This window comes from Candida orthopsilosis (assembly GCF_000315875.1).
Source record: "Candida orthopsilosis Co 90-125, chromosome 7 draft sequence".
Classification (NCBI taxonomy): Eukaryota; Fungi; Ascomycota; class Pichiomycetes; order Serinales; family Debaryomycetaceae; genus Lodderomyces; species Lodderomyces orthopsilosis.
The window spans coordinates 444628-457820 of NC_018301.1; the positions used below are offsets into that span (position 1 = coordinate 444628).

Here is a 13193-nt window from a genome sequence, read left to right on the forward strand (position 1 = left end):
TTGGTAGTGTGTGTGTGTGTGTGTGTGTGTGTGTGTGTGTGTGTATGTGTGTGAGTTCTTTATCTTTCTATTGTCTATATACATCGTAGATAATAGCACCTGCCCCAGTTCTAATCAGTACCTCTACTTCGAGGGGAAATACTTGCCTGACTTGGTGTAGCTTCTTCCACCTCTTCAATAGGCTCCACTGACTGAACTTCTTCAATATAGTGTTTCAACATGCTTTCTATTCCATTTTTTAGTGTGACCGAACTTGAATCACAAGTTCTACATGCTCCTTTCAATTTTAGAAAAACGGTTCCATCGGACTCTCTAAAGTCCACAAATTCAATGTCACCACCATCATCTTGTATCGCTGGGCGTATCCTTGTAAAAATCAACTCCTTGATCATAGACACTACCTCATCGTCATCTTCATTGAATGCGACATCACTCGCCAACGCTGCATCCTCGCCATCAAGGTTAATTACAGGCAAACCGTTGGTCAAATACTCAGTTAGAATTGAAAATATTTCCGGCTTCAATAATTGCCACTCGATATGGGGACTTTTTTCAATGGTAATAAAGTTGGAGCCAAACATTATTGACTTTATCCCATCAACGCTAAATAGCTTGACCGCAAGAGGCGATGAATGTGCCTCTCTTCCACTAAGAAATTCACGGGTTTCATTTTCTCCCAATATTTGCATAGATGGTAGGAATTTTAATGCATGGTCGTTGGGGGTATCTGAAGTTTGGATAAATAAATTTCGTAGACTTTGAAACGTGGGTGATATAATTTGCTTTGAGGTGAGCCTATAGTAGTTGGATAGCAGTGTCTGCGAGCATAAGTGAGTTGCATAAGGTGTAGTTTTACCTATTAATTTGAACATTTTGTATTTACAGGATCACTATGAAATGTTTATGGTGTTGGATGAAGAATGCAAAAAGATTTTTGTAGAACGTCTTTTTATCGAAGATTTCTTTTTCAAGATTTGTTTGCGCACTTACAGAGAGGACACCGAAAATAAATGCAAAATTGGTCACCTATATTCAACGCGACACGGCGAATAGGCCTTATTGGCACTGCGGCGAGTCGTAAATTCTTTCAGTAGTATCGGCTCGAATGCGTGTCAATTAGGTGCAAGTTTGAAATTGTCAGCTTATCAAATTGAACCAAGGCTCTGCAATAAGATGCATATATATTGTCGAAAGAGAGGAAAATTACACACATCTACCTTATCAAAGGCGACTCAAACATCATAACCGAGATGAGTCTTAAAGGGGCTTGCCAGAGAGACACTACAAATATTGCCACTTATAGTAGTTGCAGATACATTTTGTGTGCCTAAAGGTTTGTATGTTATTTTATCGCAGGTTCAGCCGAATTTGTATCATAACTAACCTACGTCACATGTACGATGCACTGTTTTAGAACCGACCTTCCTTCAACTATTCTTTCTCTTCAAACAATATCTTCTCGAATGTGGATGCGGCGTTTTCTTCAAACTTGTTGCTATCGGTAGTTTCATTTGACGAGATGCTGTAGTCCAACTGCAACTTGTTTTCGGCAACCATCAAGATGTTCGTTTCCACTGTTTTCTCAGTAATAAACTTATACACTGTTACTTCCTTGGTTTGTCCAACTCTGTGAGCTCTATCCTCCGCTTGCTTATCGTCGTGAGGGTTGAACGACTGGTCAAATATTATGACATTGTTGGCAGCCACCAAATTAATACCAAATCCACCAGCTTTTGTAGATAGTAAAAATATTGGGATTGTTTCGTCCTCGTAATACATATCAATCGTTTCTTGTCTTTCTTCAACCTTGGTACCACCATCAAGTCTGACGAATTTGTATTTGAGTATGGAAAGGACCTTCTCCAAAATGTCTAAAACTTGCGTGAAAAGGGAGAATATTAAAACCTTTTCATGTTTGTTGTTGATGATAATATCAAGGATCCTTTGCAATTCAACAATTTTCCCACTATCCAAGAACGAGGATTCATCCAACTGCCATTTTCTTAATGTATGTGGGAACTTCAAGCACAAGTTATTCAATTCAAAGTCCGACATCACCGTCATGTCTTCATATATGTAAGTCTCATTAGCTTCAACGTATTCAGGCTCGTTCATGATAGCTTTTGCCATCAACTTGAGTTTCTTATCATCGTATCTAACTCGGAATAACAATGGATGCAATGCCGCTTTACGCAATTGCATCAACACATTTGATGATGTGGGGATAGGGTCAGCCTTATTCAATTTGGCCACCTCGGCAGCGGACATGTTCTTTCTCCTTTCCCTTTCTCCTCTTATTCTTCTACCATCGTCAAGAAATTTGTTGTACAATTGAGCTTGATCAGGAGTCAATTTACAATGCACGATTTCATGGCACTTTACTGGCAAATGTTGCAACACTTGATCTTTTCTTCTACGCAACACGAAAGGTGTCATCATCGTTTTAGCGTTCTTGATCGCTTGCATCGACAACAATGGATTATACTCTTTTGATGTTGATTTTCCATTTTCAGAAACGCCACTTGTTTTTTGACGGAAAATCCCCACAAGGTCGTCTCTTTTCTCATTAAAGACCTGAGGTAAAATGAAGGATAACAATGATACTAATTCCTTTAAGTTATTTTGCAATGGAGTTCCTGTCAACAATAATCTGAATTGACCTTTTAGTTTCATCAACTTGACATATCGTTCTGATTGTGAGTTCTTCAACAAGTGTCCTTCGTCATACACAACAACATTGAAATCTTGATGTTTCAAAAACTTGGCATCTTGGGGAGAGCCACAAGCCAATGAATAGGTTGTTACTAACACATCAAACTCAGTATCTTGCAACTCGTATCTTAATTCCTCCCTTTCCTTTTGCGAACCATAGTATGCTTGAACCTTTATAGCAGGACAAAATTTATTGAACTCACGAATCCAATTTTCAATAGTGGAAGCCGGAACCACTACTAAGTGAGGACATTTTTCACCAACCTGTTTCAAATAAGCCATGAAAGCTATAACCTGGCATGTTTTTCCTAATCCCATTTCATCGGCTAGAATACAGGAAAGTTTGTTATGGTAAAGCAAATTGACCCAGTTGAGTCCTACTTGTTGGTAATTGTTTAATGTAATCTCACTTTCTAACAAGGCAGGCTTATGTTTGATATATTTCAATCCTTTCTTTTTGATAATGACGACATCATCATCATCATCATCATCATCATCTTTTATCTCATCATCCTGTACAGGGTCCAAATCAACCAAGTCGAGTTCTCCATTTTCTCCTGTTTGTGATACACCCCATTCCTTCATTTGTGTTGAGATTATGTCACCATACTCTGCACACTTTTTTATTAAAGAATCAATTGCCTTATAGCCTTTCAAACTTGATTCAGTCTGTTCAATTATTCTCAATCCCATTTTCTTTCTTCGAGTGTTTTTCTTCATTTCTTCTTTGGTGAAGTCATTTTCCGATATATCGTAGATGCTTTGATATGGACGCGAGTTGATAACGAGCTCAGCAATTTCCGGCTCAATGTTTGATATATCAATCAAATCTTCAATTGGCGCATTGTTGATGAATTCCAAGATCTTGCCATCAATTGTAGTGAGTCCTTCCTCAGTGTTCATGTCGACATCCTCGTCCGACATGGAGTCGCTCGCATCATCATCTCCCAATAGGTCATCGTCGTCACTAATTTGTATTGCATTCAGTCTATTATTGCCTTGATACTGAGTGTGATTCTGTAGTTGTTGTTTCCGTAGCTTTGCCAATTTAAGATTCTCTGCAATTCTTCTTTCCAGCTCCTCCAACTCGTCCACTTGAGATGATGTCTCGCTGCTATTCAAACTAGTTGTGCTGTTGTTGCTGCCGTTGTTAAAACTAAACTTTGCACTCAATGAGGTTGGAACAGGCACGGGCGAAACCGAAGCTGAGCTTGGTGATTGAGCCCTGTCAAATAGCGTTCCTTTAACCAACTTTCTTTTCTTCGTATTATCGTTTGACAATGAACCTAATCTACCAAACCTTTCGAGTGTAGCTTGTTTAGGGCCTTGGCTCTTGTACTTGCTAAGTATTGATTGTCTTGATTTGATTTCTACCTTTGTTGACAGTTGATCTTCCTTACTAGGTGAGGCCACTTCGATTTTAGCTCGTGCCTTACCTTTCATTTTCACCGGAGAGTCATCTTCATCATCATAAGGAGCACCGATGCTCTTTTTCTCATCATCCTGCTCACTCTTTTTGCCCAACCCTGCCTCGTAGTCCCTCTTCAACCGATCTTCCCTTTGCTTTTGTTTCATTAATTCCTCTTGTCTTAGTCTGTCTTCTCTTTCAATTTTCTGTTTCTTCAAATAGTCACTATAATTGTGATTATCCTCTAGCCATCTTGTCACGTCTCGTAAAATTCCCTTTCCTTTGACAAACCCTTTGAAAATGTCACTCTCACTTAAGTAGTAAAATCTCTTCCGTATAAGGGGAAAATCCTTGTGTTCACGAATCTTTTGTCGTTTCTTTTCGATTTCTATCTGTTTTTGTTCATCTATCTTGCTATTGAAGCTTGGTTGTGTAGTGTGTTCTAAATCTGAAGGAGACGACTTTATAACAATGGGAGATGAGGAAGGAACTTGAACATAATTTTCCTTTTGAGGTGTAGCAGAAATTGAACCATTGTGGTTTCCATTAAATCTTCCGTTTGAACTCCAGCTCATACTTGGCCCTCTTCGCTGATCAACAAAAAATAACTGAGTATTGGGTATTGGTGTTTTGAATTTGATTAAAAACTGGCCAAAGAAAACATCGCAATTAGTGAATGAAAAGAAAAAAAAATGGTAGATTTCGTGTGATGTCGTTTGAAACTATCTTTGTCTTAGACGCGTCAAATAAATGACAGAGCCACAGGTCGGATTCTACATGGCCGTAACAGGGTATATCGAAAGAACATCATGTACAGAAGACAGTATACGCTGAAAGAAAATAAATCATTGTGCTTTCATATAGCAACACCATCATGACACCAACCCTTATCGCCCCTTCTAACAACACTTTCCGAGTTCAGCACTTCCATCGGCTGCGTCTCCAAATCAAGGCATTCCAGATACAATATTTTGGCCAGACCAAGCACCCTTGTTTCCAAAGAACGTCAACAACAGCAAGCTTCCGTGTTTGAGGAGTCAATATTAGACTTCACTATTCACGCTACTTTCCGCTCGTTTGCATTCATATTCTGAACCAAACTTGACTTCATTTGAAACACGTTTCTTCGTAACTTCAAGGTACAACATCGTTACAAAATATCCTTTTGCTCTCTATAAAACACTGTCTTTACTCGATTTCTCGTTACGAAATGAATATCGATATGAAAATTCTGTTTGGAACTCATCTTTGTCATTTTCATGTTATAGCCTTACAAATATCAAATATACCATGTCATGCTTACTCTGGATTTGCTGTTGTAGCGTTGCAAAGAGAACTAATTAGTGTTTGGTTTCGGTATGCCTTTCTCTAGAGATCAATGAACCACATCTCGATTATGCTACTTGGATGTTAAAATAAGGTAATGAGCTATTCACACATGAACACTTATTTCTTTTTGTACCCAATATCAACAACCAATCTTTAATCAGATTGGGTACTGAACAAAGAATGATACGCTCATCGTTTTCATCAGTCAAGAGCCTATAGCGAGCCTCATTCTTTAACCATAGAATAAAGATAATGTTGCTCATAATCTGCCCAGAAACATATCAGTGAGTAGAGTATGTACTAAACGGATTTATGTCAAAGGTGTGCTCATACAGACGCTGTTGTATAGAATCTGTCGGCAATATCTGTCGGCATATAGCAAATTGAACAAAAACTAAACCTATTTTTTTAACTGAAATTTATAAACCCCCAAAAGAAAACTAAATATTCAACTCTTTGTACTTTTCACTCAAATAATCCGGATCATTCAAGTGTTTCACATCAGCAACGGGTCTTTCTCCCATAACACTGATCCTATAAGCATGTCTAATCACTGGCTCATCAAAGTCAACACATGGAGTGTGCACGGTAGTTCCGTTATTCCAAAACACAATTGTATCTGGCTCCCAAGCCACTCGTATTTGTAAATCTTGAGCCCTTTCAATGTGATCGTAAAGGAAGTTTAAAAGGTAATCAGACTCATCCTGCTTCAACTCGACAATTCTTCTACCGAACTCCTTGTTCACGTAAAGATGTTTTTTGCCAGTGGTTGGATTGACTCTGACAATAGGATGGATATTAGTTTCTGGTTCTCTCCGCGTAATTCCACCTGCCTTCTTATTAGCTTCAGCTTGCTCAACTGAAGAATGCAAAATATGTAAACCCTCTAATCTTTCTTGCATCGCTGGACTCAATCTGTCATAAGCCTCAACTGTGTTTGCAAACAAAGTATCACCACCACTTTCAGGAAGTTGCAAGCATGAGAACAAAGTCAACTGTAGTGCATTGAGAGAATAAGAACAATCACTGTGCCATAATATGGAGTTTGTTCTGGTCTTAAACACAGAGTCAATTTCTTGCTGTGATGCTCCCCGAAAGGTTATATGCATTTCTGGATGGTTCTCTGGTGCCCCCGATGTTGGATGAGTATGCAAGGTTCCAAAATACTTCATGAAATTGATAGCAAACTCAGGACCAAGATTGTTAAAGTCTTGCTTTTTGAATACAACAACACCACGATCACTTATAAGTCTAGCCAAATCATTCTTTGCAGCATCATCCAATTGACTCAATTGAATTCCTTCAACAACAGTACCCAACTTTGGGGTCATCCTTTTGACCTGAAACTCTTTGTCACCTAGAAACAAATTCTTGTAGTTCTTGTCCCCTTGTAAACCCTTGTCGTGATATTCTTGAAACTTGTATGGTGGAAATTTTTGATTTGGGTTCCATGTAGGCAAATATTCAGGATACAAAGCTTGTTTTTTGTTTTCTTCACTAACAGTGAAGCTGCCTTTTTTGGTTTTGCCCTGGTGGGCTGACTGAAATTGTGAAGCGTCGTATTTGTCCTCGATTGAAACTGCTACTGGTGCCATTATTGTGTTAGAGAGTTAACGTTATTATCTGATAACTAAAGGAGAATAGTATATATATATGTAGCACATATTGGTGCTTTGCTTTTGCTTATGTAACAACTGTGGTTCATTATAGAAGTGGCATGACATGAGATGACGATATTTCACAAGGTTGGTTGCAAAAACAACTATCAATGCATAAACTCACCTCACGTTACACATTAGAGAGAGAAAGACAAACAGTGAGAGTGAAAAAAAAAACTGTGGCGTCTTTTCCACGAAATAGAAACAGCAACACATGCACGCACAATACAATACAATACAATACAATACAATACAAAATCTCCTCCACAGATACAGAATAATCGTTTATTCTTTAGGAAGCAATAAGATCAAGTTACTCTATTTGTTATTGATTAAGAATTAGCGAATGTGCAGAGAAGGAACTAGACCGATAATGGAAACACAATGGATAAACAACCTCTTTTCTTTGTTCTCATTGGTTGTAGTTACTTTTGAAGTGTTACAAAACTCAAAGGTGTGGTGGTAGAATGAGGTTTCGGCTCGGAACAAAATAAAAACATGAGAGAAACAATAGTACACACACACACTTAACACATCACTTATAAAATGTACAGCACTCCAAGGATGAGCCACAGTTTTATAAGCCGACTTTGTACTGTCATTGCCACCTTTGTTTCTCCGCTTTGCTTAGTTATATCATACGATAGGATTCTCCGGACTTAGAACCAACATTTCCCCTAAATTTGTAGAATGTTAATCTTCAACATTGTCCTCCCTATTATCGGAACTCCTTTCCACTTTACCCAGGTAGCGCCCACCTGAAATTATTACAATGCGCAATCCACCAAACATCATCACACGAGCAGAATTCGATCATTTGACTAAATTTCATGTACCTGGTACTAGCGTGTGGCTCAAATGGTAAGTATCAGCTAGGACAAGACGATGATGAAGATCAAAGGACGCTTAGACCGTGTATTTTTCGCAAGGATGGAGAGCACACAACAACTACAATTGATCACAAGCCAATAAAGGTTGTTTGTGGTGGTAATCACACTTTGGTCCTCTTTGAAAATGGAGATATCTTTAGTTGTGGAGACAATGAGTTTGGTCAAACGGGACATCCAGAAGGTATACCAGCTATACCGGTGTTTACAAAAGTCGCATCAATGCCGCACAAATTCATCGATATATCATGTGGATGGGATTATTCACTTTTACTCACAGATCAAAATGAGTTGTATGCTTGTGGAAATGGATTAAAAGGTGAATTGGGTCTAGGTATCGGTATTTCCCAAGTAACCAGGCCCGAGATAGTGACTCGATTTCATTCCAAGGTTAAGAAGATAAGAACGGCAGTAAATCATACAATAGTGCAAACAGAGGATAACAAATTGTACGGATGGGGCAACTGCAGAAAGGGCCAATTAGGGGACATTAAAGGCGATTCGGTAAAGAGAGGTGCGATTTGGAGGCCGACTGAGCTAGATTTTGGAGTCCCTCATATTGATTCGTTTGAATTGGGTCGAGAGTTTACCATAATACTGACACCCGATGGCCCTTATTTATTTGGGAAGTCAGCTGTTGAGCTGCAAGAGCTACGAAATCAGGTGGACAGCAACCAGCTGATTGGAACAATGTGGTCTTCGGTTCATTTCAAAAGTCATAATACGATCAAATCATTTGGCACCAACACTCATGGCCAATTGTATGACTATGGCTCAATCAGTGATGACTTTGAGTTTGTTGTTGGAAGTGAACACGGCTTATTGAAACTGGGAAATAAAGTCTACGCCTGGGGCTGGGGAGAACATGGTAACTGTGGTGATACCAAAAGTGATAACTTGACTAATGAGGTATATAACGCCAACAAGATAAATGATGATCTGACTAAAAACATCACCTTCGACTACTTGAATGTACTATATGATGGATCTGACGAAGTTTTAATGATAGCTGGTGGTTGTGCCACTAGCTGGGTTAGTATACATGTGGAATAGAATGCCAAAAAGAAAAAGAGCAATCCTAATAAAGTACTCGTAATTGTAGAGTGCATTGAGAATGTGACGAAGTATCTTTTCCATATTCATCTTTTGCATACAAATGCACGAAAGATGGAAAATATGTTCAACGTAGTTTATTCTGGGACGCTAGAAGTATAATGGGATATAAAATTCCACTATATCATCTATGCACAAGATACAAAGACACAAACTTAGCCCATCTATCCTGCTTTACCATCCTAAAGGCTAATGTATCCCTATATGATCAGTAGAGGTAAATCCATTTCACCTCTAAACCATATCAAGACCCCATTCAATTGAATGTATAATTAACTCAAAGAAAAAGAGTTGCATCGATTTTTAAAATTTTTTTTTTTTCCTCCATTCTTCTTTAACTTTGTTTTGATATAAATCATTGCGCAATTTTAATCATTCTACCATAGTGTACCTTGAACATTCACTGAGCTGTATTTTCCATAATATATACAATTCTCCACAAATATCAATCCGCGTCTAGAGTTAGTCAATTACCTAAAAATGAGTATATTTGGGGCTATATGTCTGGGAAGACCAATGATACTAGCAGAGCAAGTTGATCAAACCAAATTTGTCATCAACATCCCCAATGCGTCCAACATTTCATACATAACCATCTTTATTCTTCCCAACTCACCCTTTGTTGACAATAATTTTACTGCATTAATTTATTTCCAATTACCTCAAGAAGCTGGTGCTGGCACTACATCAACTGGGGCACCCGAATTCAAATTGCTTGGTGGTATCAATCCCAGTAAGCCATCAGCAATATACAAAATCAGCAATATTCATCCCACAACTAAACGAGCAGATGATGGAATGGACTTGGAAATGGGTGGAGGAGACCCAATCGACTTGTCTGATTCAGTAAGTATCAATATCGGCATTTCAATTGAACCAACACCACAAGCAGAACAAACCATCCTACAATCAAAGCAGAATAGCAACCCCAACAACAACGCCCTAGTTGCGGCTTCAAGGCCGCAAAAGTCAGCCGCCAACACGCCAGACACCACAGCCAAATTGGCCAATAAAATTGTAGGACATGCCTACAATTACTTGGCTAGTTTCATTGATCCACAGGGAAAAGTACCCATTAAAGCATTTGATAATTGGTGGGACAAGTTCAAAGCCAAATTGCAAAACAATCCAAACTTTTTAAATGAGATCCTGGAGTGAATAACTTTTAATAGTGAAGCCTTGGCAAAGCGAATAGATTTCTCCTAGAGTGCCCCTCTTTTTTCACATGAGTCTCTCTTGTCTCTCTTCGATGGTTCAAACTCTCTGGATTAGTGGCAAGCATAAAGCATCTACTGGATTGCAACAACACGAACACATTTTTTACAATTGTGGCCGAGTTTGCTTCGCCAGATGTTGACTTCCCCGGGTGCGAATGTCTGATTTTCCTCACTCAAATATACAAACAGCCGGGTGAGTTGGTGTCTTAGTGAGAACTAAGGTGTAATCCTCTTGTAAATCACTTCTTTCTTTTCGCACCATATTCGGGTTTCCTCATATCATACCAACCTTGTGACAGTCGCAAAACCAAATAGACACAAAGTGCAAGGAAACAGCACTGTTTTGCTAGCACTCTCTAGGCTTATTGTAAGCCAACCAATTGACTTCATCTCAAGCAATTTTCCAGGCTAGGTGGTATCAAACCTCGCGTGGTCACGTCAAATTCACAACAATCTTTAATTGGCTCGCGCCTATGAGGTTCTTTAGTGCCCCGTCGCACTTGTTTATTGAATCTCCATTAGAGTGGCGAACCCTTCAAGGCTTTGCATTATCTTTAATATTTCTTGAGTTGGAGACCTGCGTATTTGTATCTTGTGTTATATCTTCTTTGGTACCTTCTTTGGTCCTTCCTTGATGCCCTCTTTAGTACCTTCTTCCGTCCCTGCCTCTATTTGGGTTGAGGACCTATGATAATTGTATTCTCTTTGAACCGACAAGTGGTTACCCTTTCTTCTTTCTCTGACGAAATATATATATCTTTGATAACCCTTTCTAGCTCCACCTACATCATCATATTATCAACACTGAAAGAATCATCCAAAGAATTGCGACCGTAAAATCTATCAAATTGGGAGTCTAGTATAAATGCCTCTTTTAATTTGTCCACTAATAATCATTGGCGCAACATTGATTTATAACCATTGTTAATATTGTGGTTCCCTCGAACCTTCATGAATAGCCAACCTTTATATAAAACTTCAATGAAGGAGTTATTGTACCCTCATAATGTCTCCATTCTGATATTAGTTGATAAACTCAACATGATGAGGCAAAGTCTTACTTTTATATTATTGAATCACTCTTATAATATCTCAAGTTCTGAAGACAAGCCCCCTCCCCACACTATAATTCAATCACAAAAACAGATAGCGATGAACCAGCCATAATCAACTCTTAGTCCTGATTTGTAGACATATGCTTGTCGCGATATCAACAAGGTGAACCTCATTCTCTATTAGCCCTATGACAAACCAGACAATGGCGTGTATGAACCATCGAATCTTGAAATCTGAAGTGTTGTGACGAAAGCAGTTAAAATGACCACCTCTCATGTATGCAACCGTCTTTACAGAATAATCAACCATGTATTTCTCCAAGTGATCGTTTTCTTCTACGGAAGTAAAATTCCATTAAGGGAGTCTATTTATGTTAATCAGTCAGTTAAGCTGAACTATATATATAAGTATATGTGTATATATGATCTCTAATCTTCTTCTTGTTCTTCTATTATGTATTGAATTTCCTCTGAATAGTGAAACATCATATAAACCCATTTCTCCTTTACCACAAATATTTTTTGCAACCAAGTTTCCCACACCAATTTAATTCAAAGGAAAACCAGCCACTTTCATTCACTCTTAACTGCAACAATAAAGCGAGTTATGTCTGAATCAAAACCACTTATAAGATACTCACCACCAAGGTTTGAGAATTTTACGGAAACTCCTAAAGACATTAGTAATGAGACAAATATGTTCACCTCTGTTGCAACCACCACTACAACTTCAAATTACAGTCCAATTGAAGATGCTATTGATAAGTCAATTGATGATTTTGCTGTAAATTATCCAATCGATGATTTTTCTTTTAATAAGCCAATTGATGTTGCTTTTGACAACCAAGTTGAAGATTCCGTTGAGGATGTGATTATAAAATCTGTTGACACTACACGTAGTACTATTGTTGACGATTCATCTATGACTGATGACGCAGCAGAAACTACTCTTTCAGCTGAAAAGGCAATTGATGAAGCGATCCATCTACCACCTATCACTGATGTCACCAATATAATAACATCCATCCACACTTCAACAGAAAGTGTTATTGATACATCTGTTGATAATTTTTTCGTGTCTTCTGCCAATAGTTTCAACAGAATTACAGGTGAAAACTGCTTCGTTACTGCTGTTAATAATTCCGTTGCTGCTGATATCCCAACTATGCTTGTTACATCAGTTGGTGAATCCATTGTCGACCCTAGTGAATATTCTCTTGTCAGTATTACCGGATCTCCAAGTATTGAGCGAAACGAAGGTTATAAAACATTGATTCAAACTGGAGTCAACCATTACGGAATAAAAGGAGAAAAGAATTTCATTTTGAAATACCTTTGTAACGAAATGGTTTCTACTCCAGGTTCTCATTTCAAATTCTTAAAGAAATATCTTGATAGTACGAGTGCATCCACTGATTCTAAATTTGATTTGGGTATTGATGAAGTCCCGAGTTTTCCAAACGCATTGGGCATTGATGAAGCTCCCCCCACCCTTAACGTACCTTCAACAATGGATGAAAATTTTAGCAACTCAAACGTCTTGGTAAGAGATACTCGATCAAACAGAAAAGCAATTTATGGGTTCCCTTTTCTCAAAATAATTTGGTCAAATGTTATCGATACGATGAAGAATAGTTATCAAGCATTGAAATTAAACTTCATCCCTACATCAAATAGCAGGAATACCAACTAAAGTAGTACTGCCGATGGTGCAGACTGTGTGGTTAAAGAACAGCCTGAGAATTTCCTGAGCTCAAATGACAAATATGTGAGCCAGGACGACATGGGATGAGGGTAATCCCATGTTAGAAAAG

General features: G+C 38.4%; 6 protein-coding genes across 6 annotated transcripts; 3 read left to right on the forward strand and 3 right to left on the reverse strand. All coding sequences in view use genetic code 12, as the record gives it.

The window, feature by feature from the left end:
- Positions 1 to 110: 110 nt before the first annotated feature.
- Positions 111 to 872, reverse strand: CORT_0G02230 (hypothetical protein; the record flags this gene model as incomplete). Its single annotated transcript, XM_003870980.1, has 1 exon — positions 111 to 872. The coding sequence occupies one exon, from the start codon at positions 870 to 872 to the stop codon at positions 111 to 113; it is 762 nt and encodes a 253-aa protein (XP_003871029.1).
- Positions 873 to 1431: 559 nt separating this feature from the next.
- Positions 1432 to 4695, reverse strand: CORT_0G02240 (Fun30 protein; the record flags this gene model as incomplete). The annotated part of the gene is made up of 1 exon (XM_003870981.1): positions 1432 to 4695. One exon carries the CDS (start codon positions 4693 to 4695, stop codon positions 1432 to 1434), a length of 3264 nt encoding a protein of 1087 aa, XP_003871030.1.
- A 1194-nt stretch (positions 4696 to 5889) lies between these two features.
- CORT_0G02250 (hypothetical protein) lies at positions 5890 to 7044 on the reverse strand (the record flags this gene model as incomplete). The annotated part of the gene is made up of 1 exon (XM_003870982.1): positions 5890 to 7044. One exon carries the CDS (start codon positions 7042 to 7044, stop codon positions 5890 to 5892), a length of 1155 nt encoding a protein of 384 aa, XP_003871031.1.
- Positions 7045 to 7937: 893 nt separating this feature from the next.
- On the forward strand, positions 7938 to 9047 carry CORT_0G02260 (Ats1 h; the record flags this gene model as incomplete). Its single annotated transcript, XM_003870983.1, has 1 exon — positions 7938 to 9047. The coding sequence occupies one exon, from the start codon at positions 7938 to 7940 to the stop codon at positions 9045 to 9047; it is 1110 nt and encodes a 369-aa protein (XP_003871032.1).
- A 540-nt stretch (positions 9048 to 9587) lies between these two features.
- Positions 9588 to 10265, forward strand: CORT_0G02270 (Opi10 protein; the record flags this gene model as incomplete). Its single annotated transcript, XM_003870984.1, has 1 exon — positions 9588 to 10265. One exon carries the CDS (start codon positions 9588 to 9590, stop codon positions 10263 to 10265), a length of 678 nt encoding a protein of 225 aa, XP_003871033.1.
- A 1721-nt stretch (positions 10266 to 11986) lies between these two features.
- On the forward strand, positions 11987 to 13072 carry CORT_0G02280 (hypothetical protein; the record flags this gene model as incomplete). Its single annotated transcript, XM_003870985.1, has 1 exon — positions 11987 to 13072. One exon carries the CDS (start codon positions 11987 to 11989, stop codon positions 13070 to 13072), a length of 1086 nt encoding a protein of 361 aa, XP_003871034.1.
- Positions 13073 to 13193: the final 121 nt, after the last annotated feature.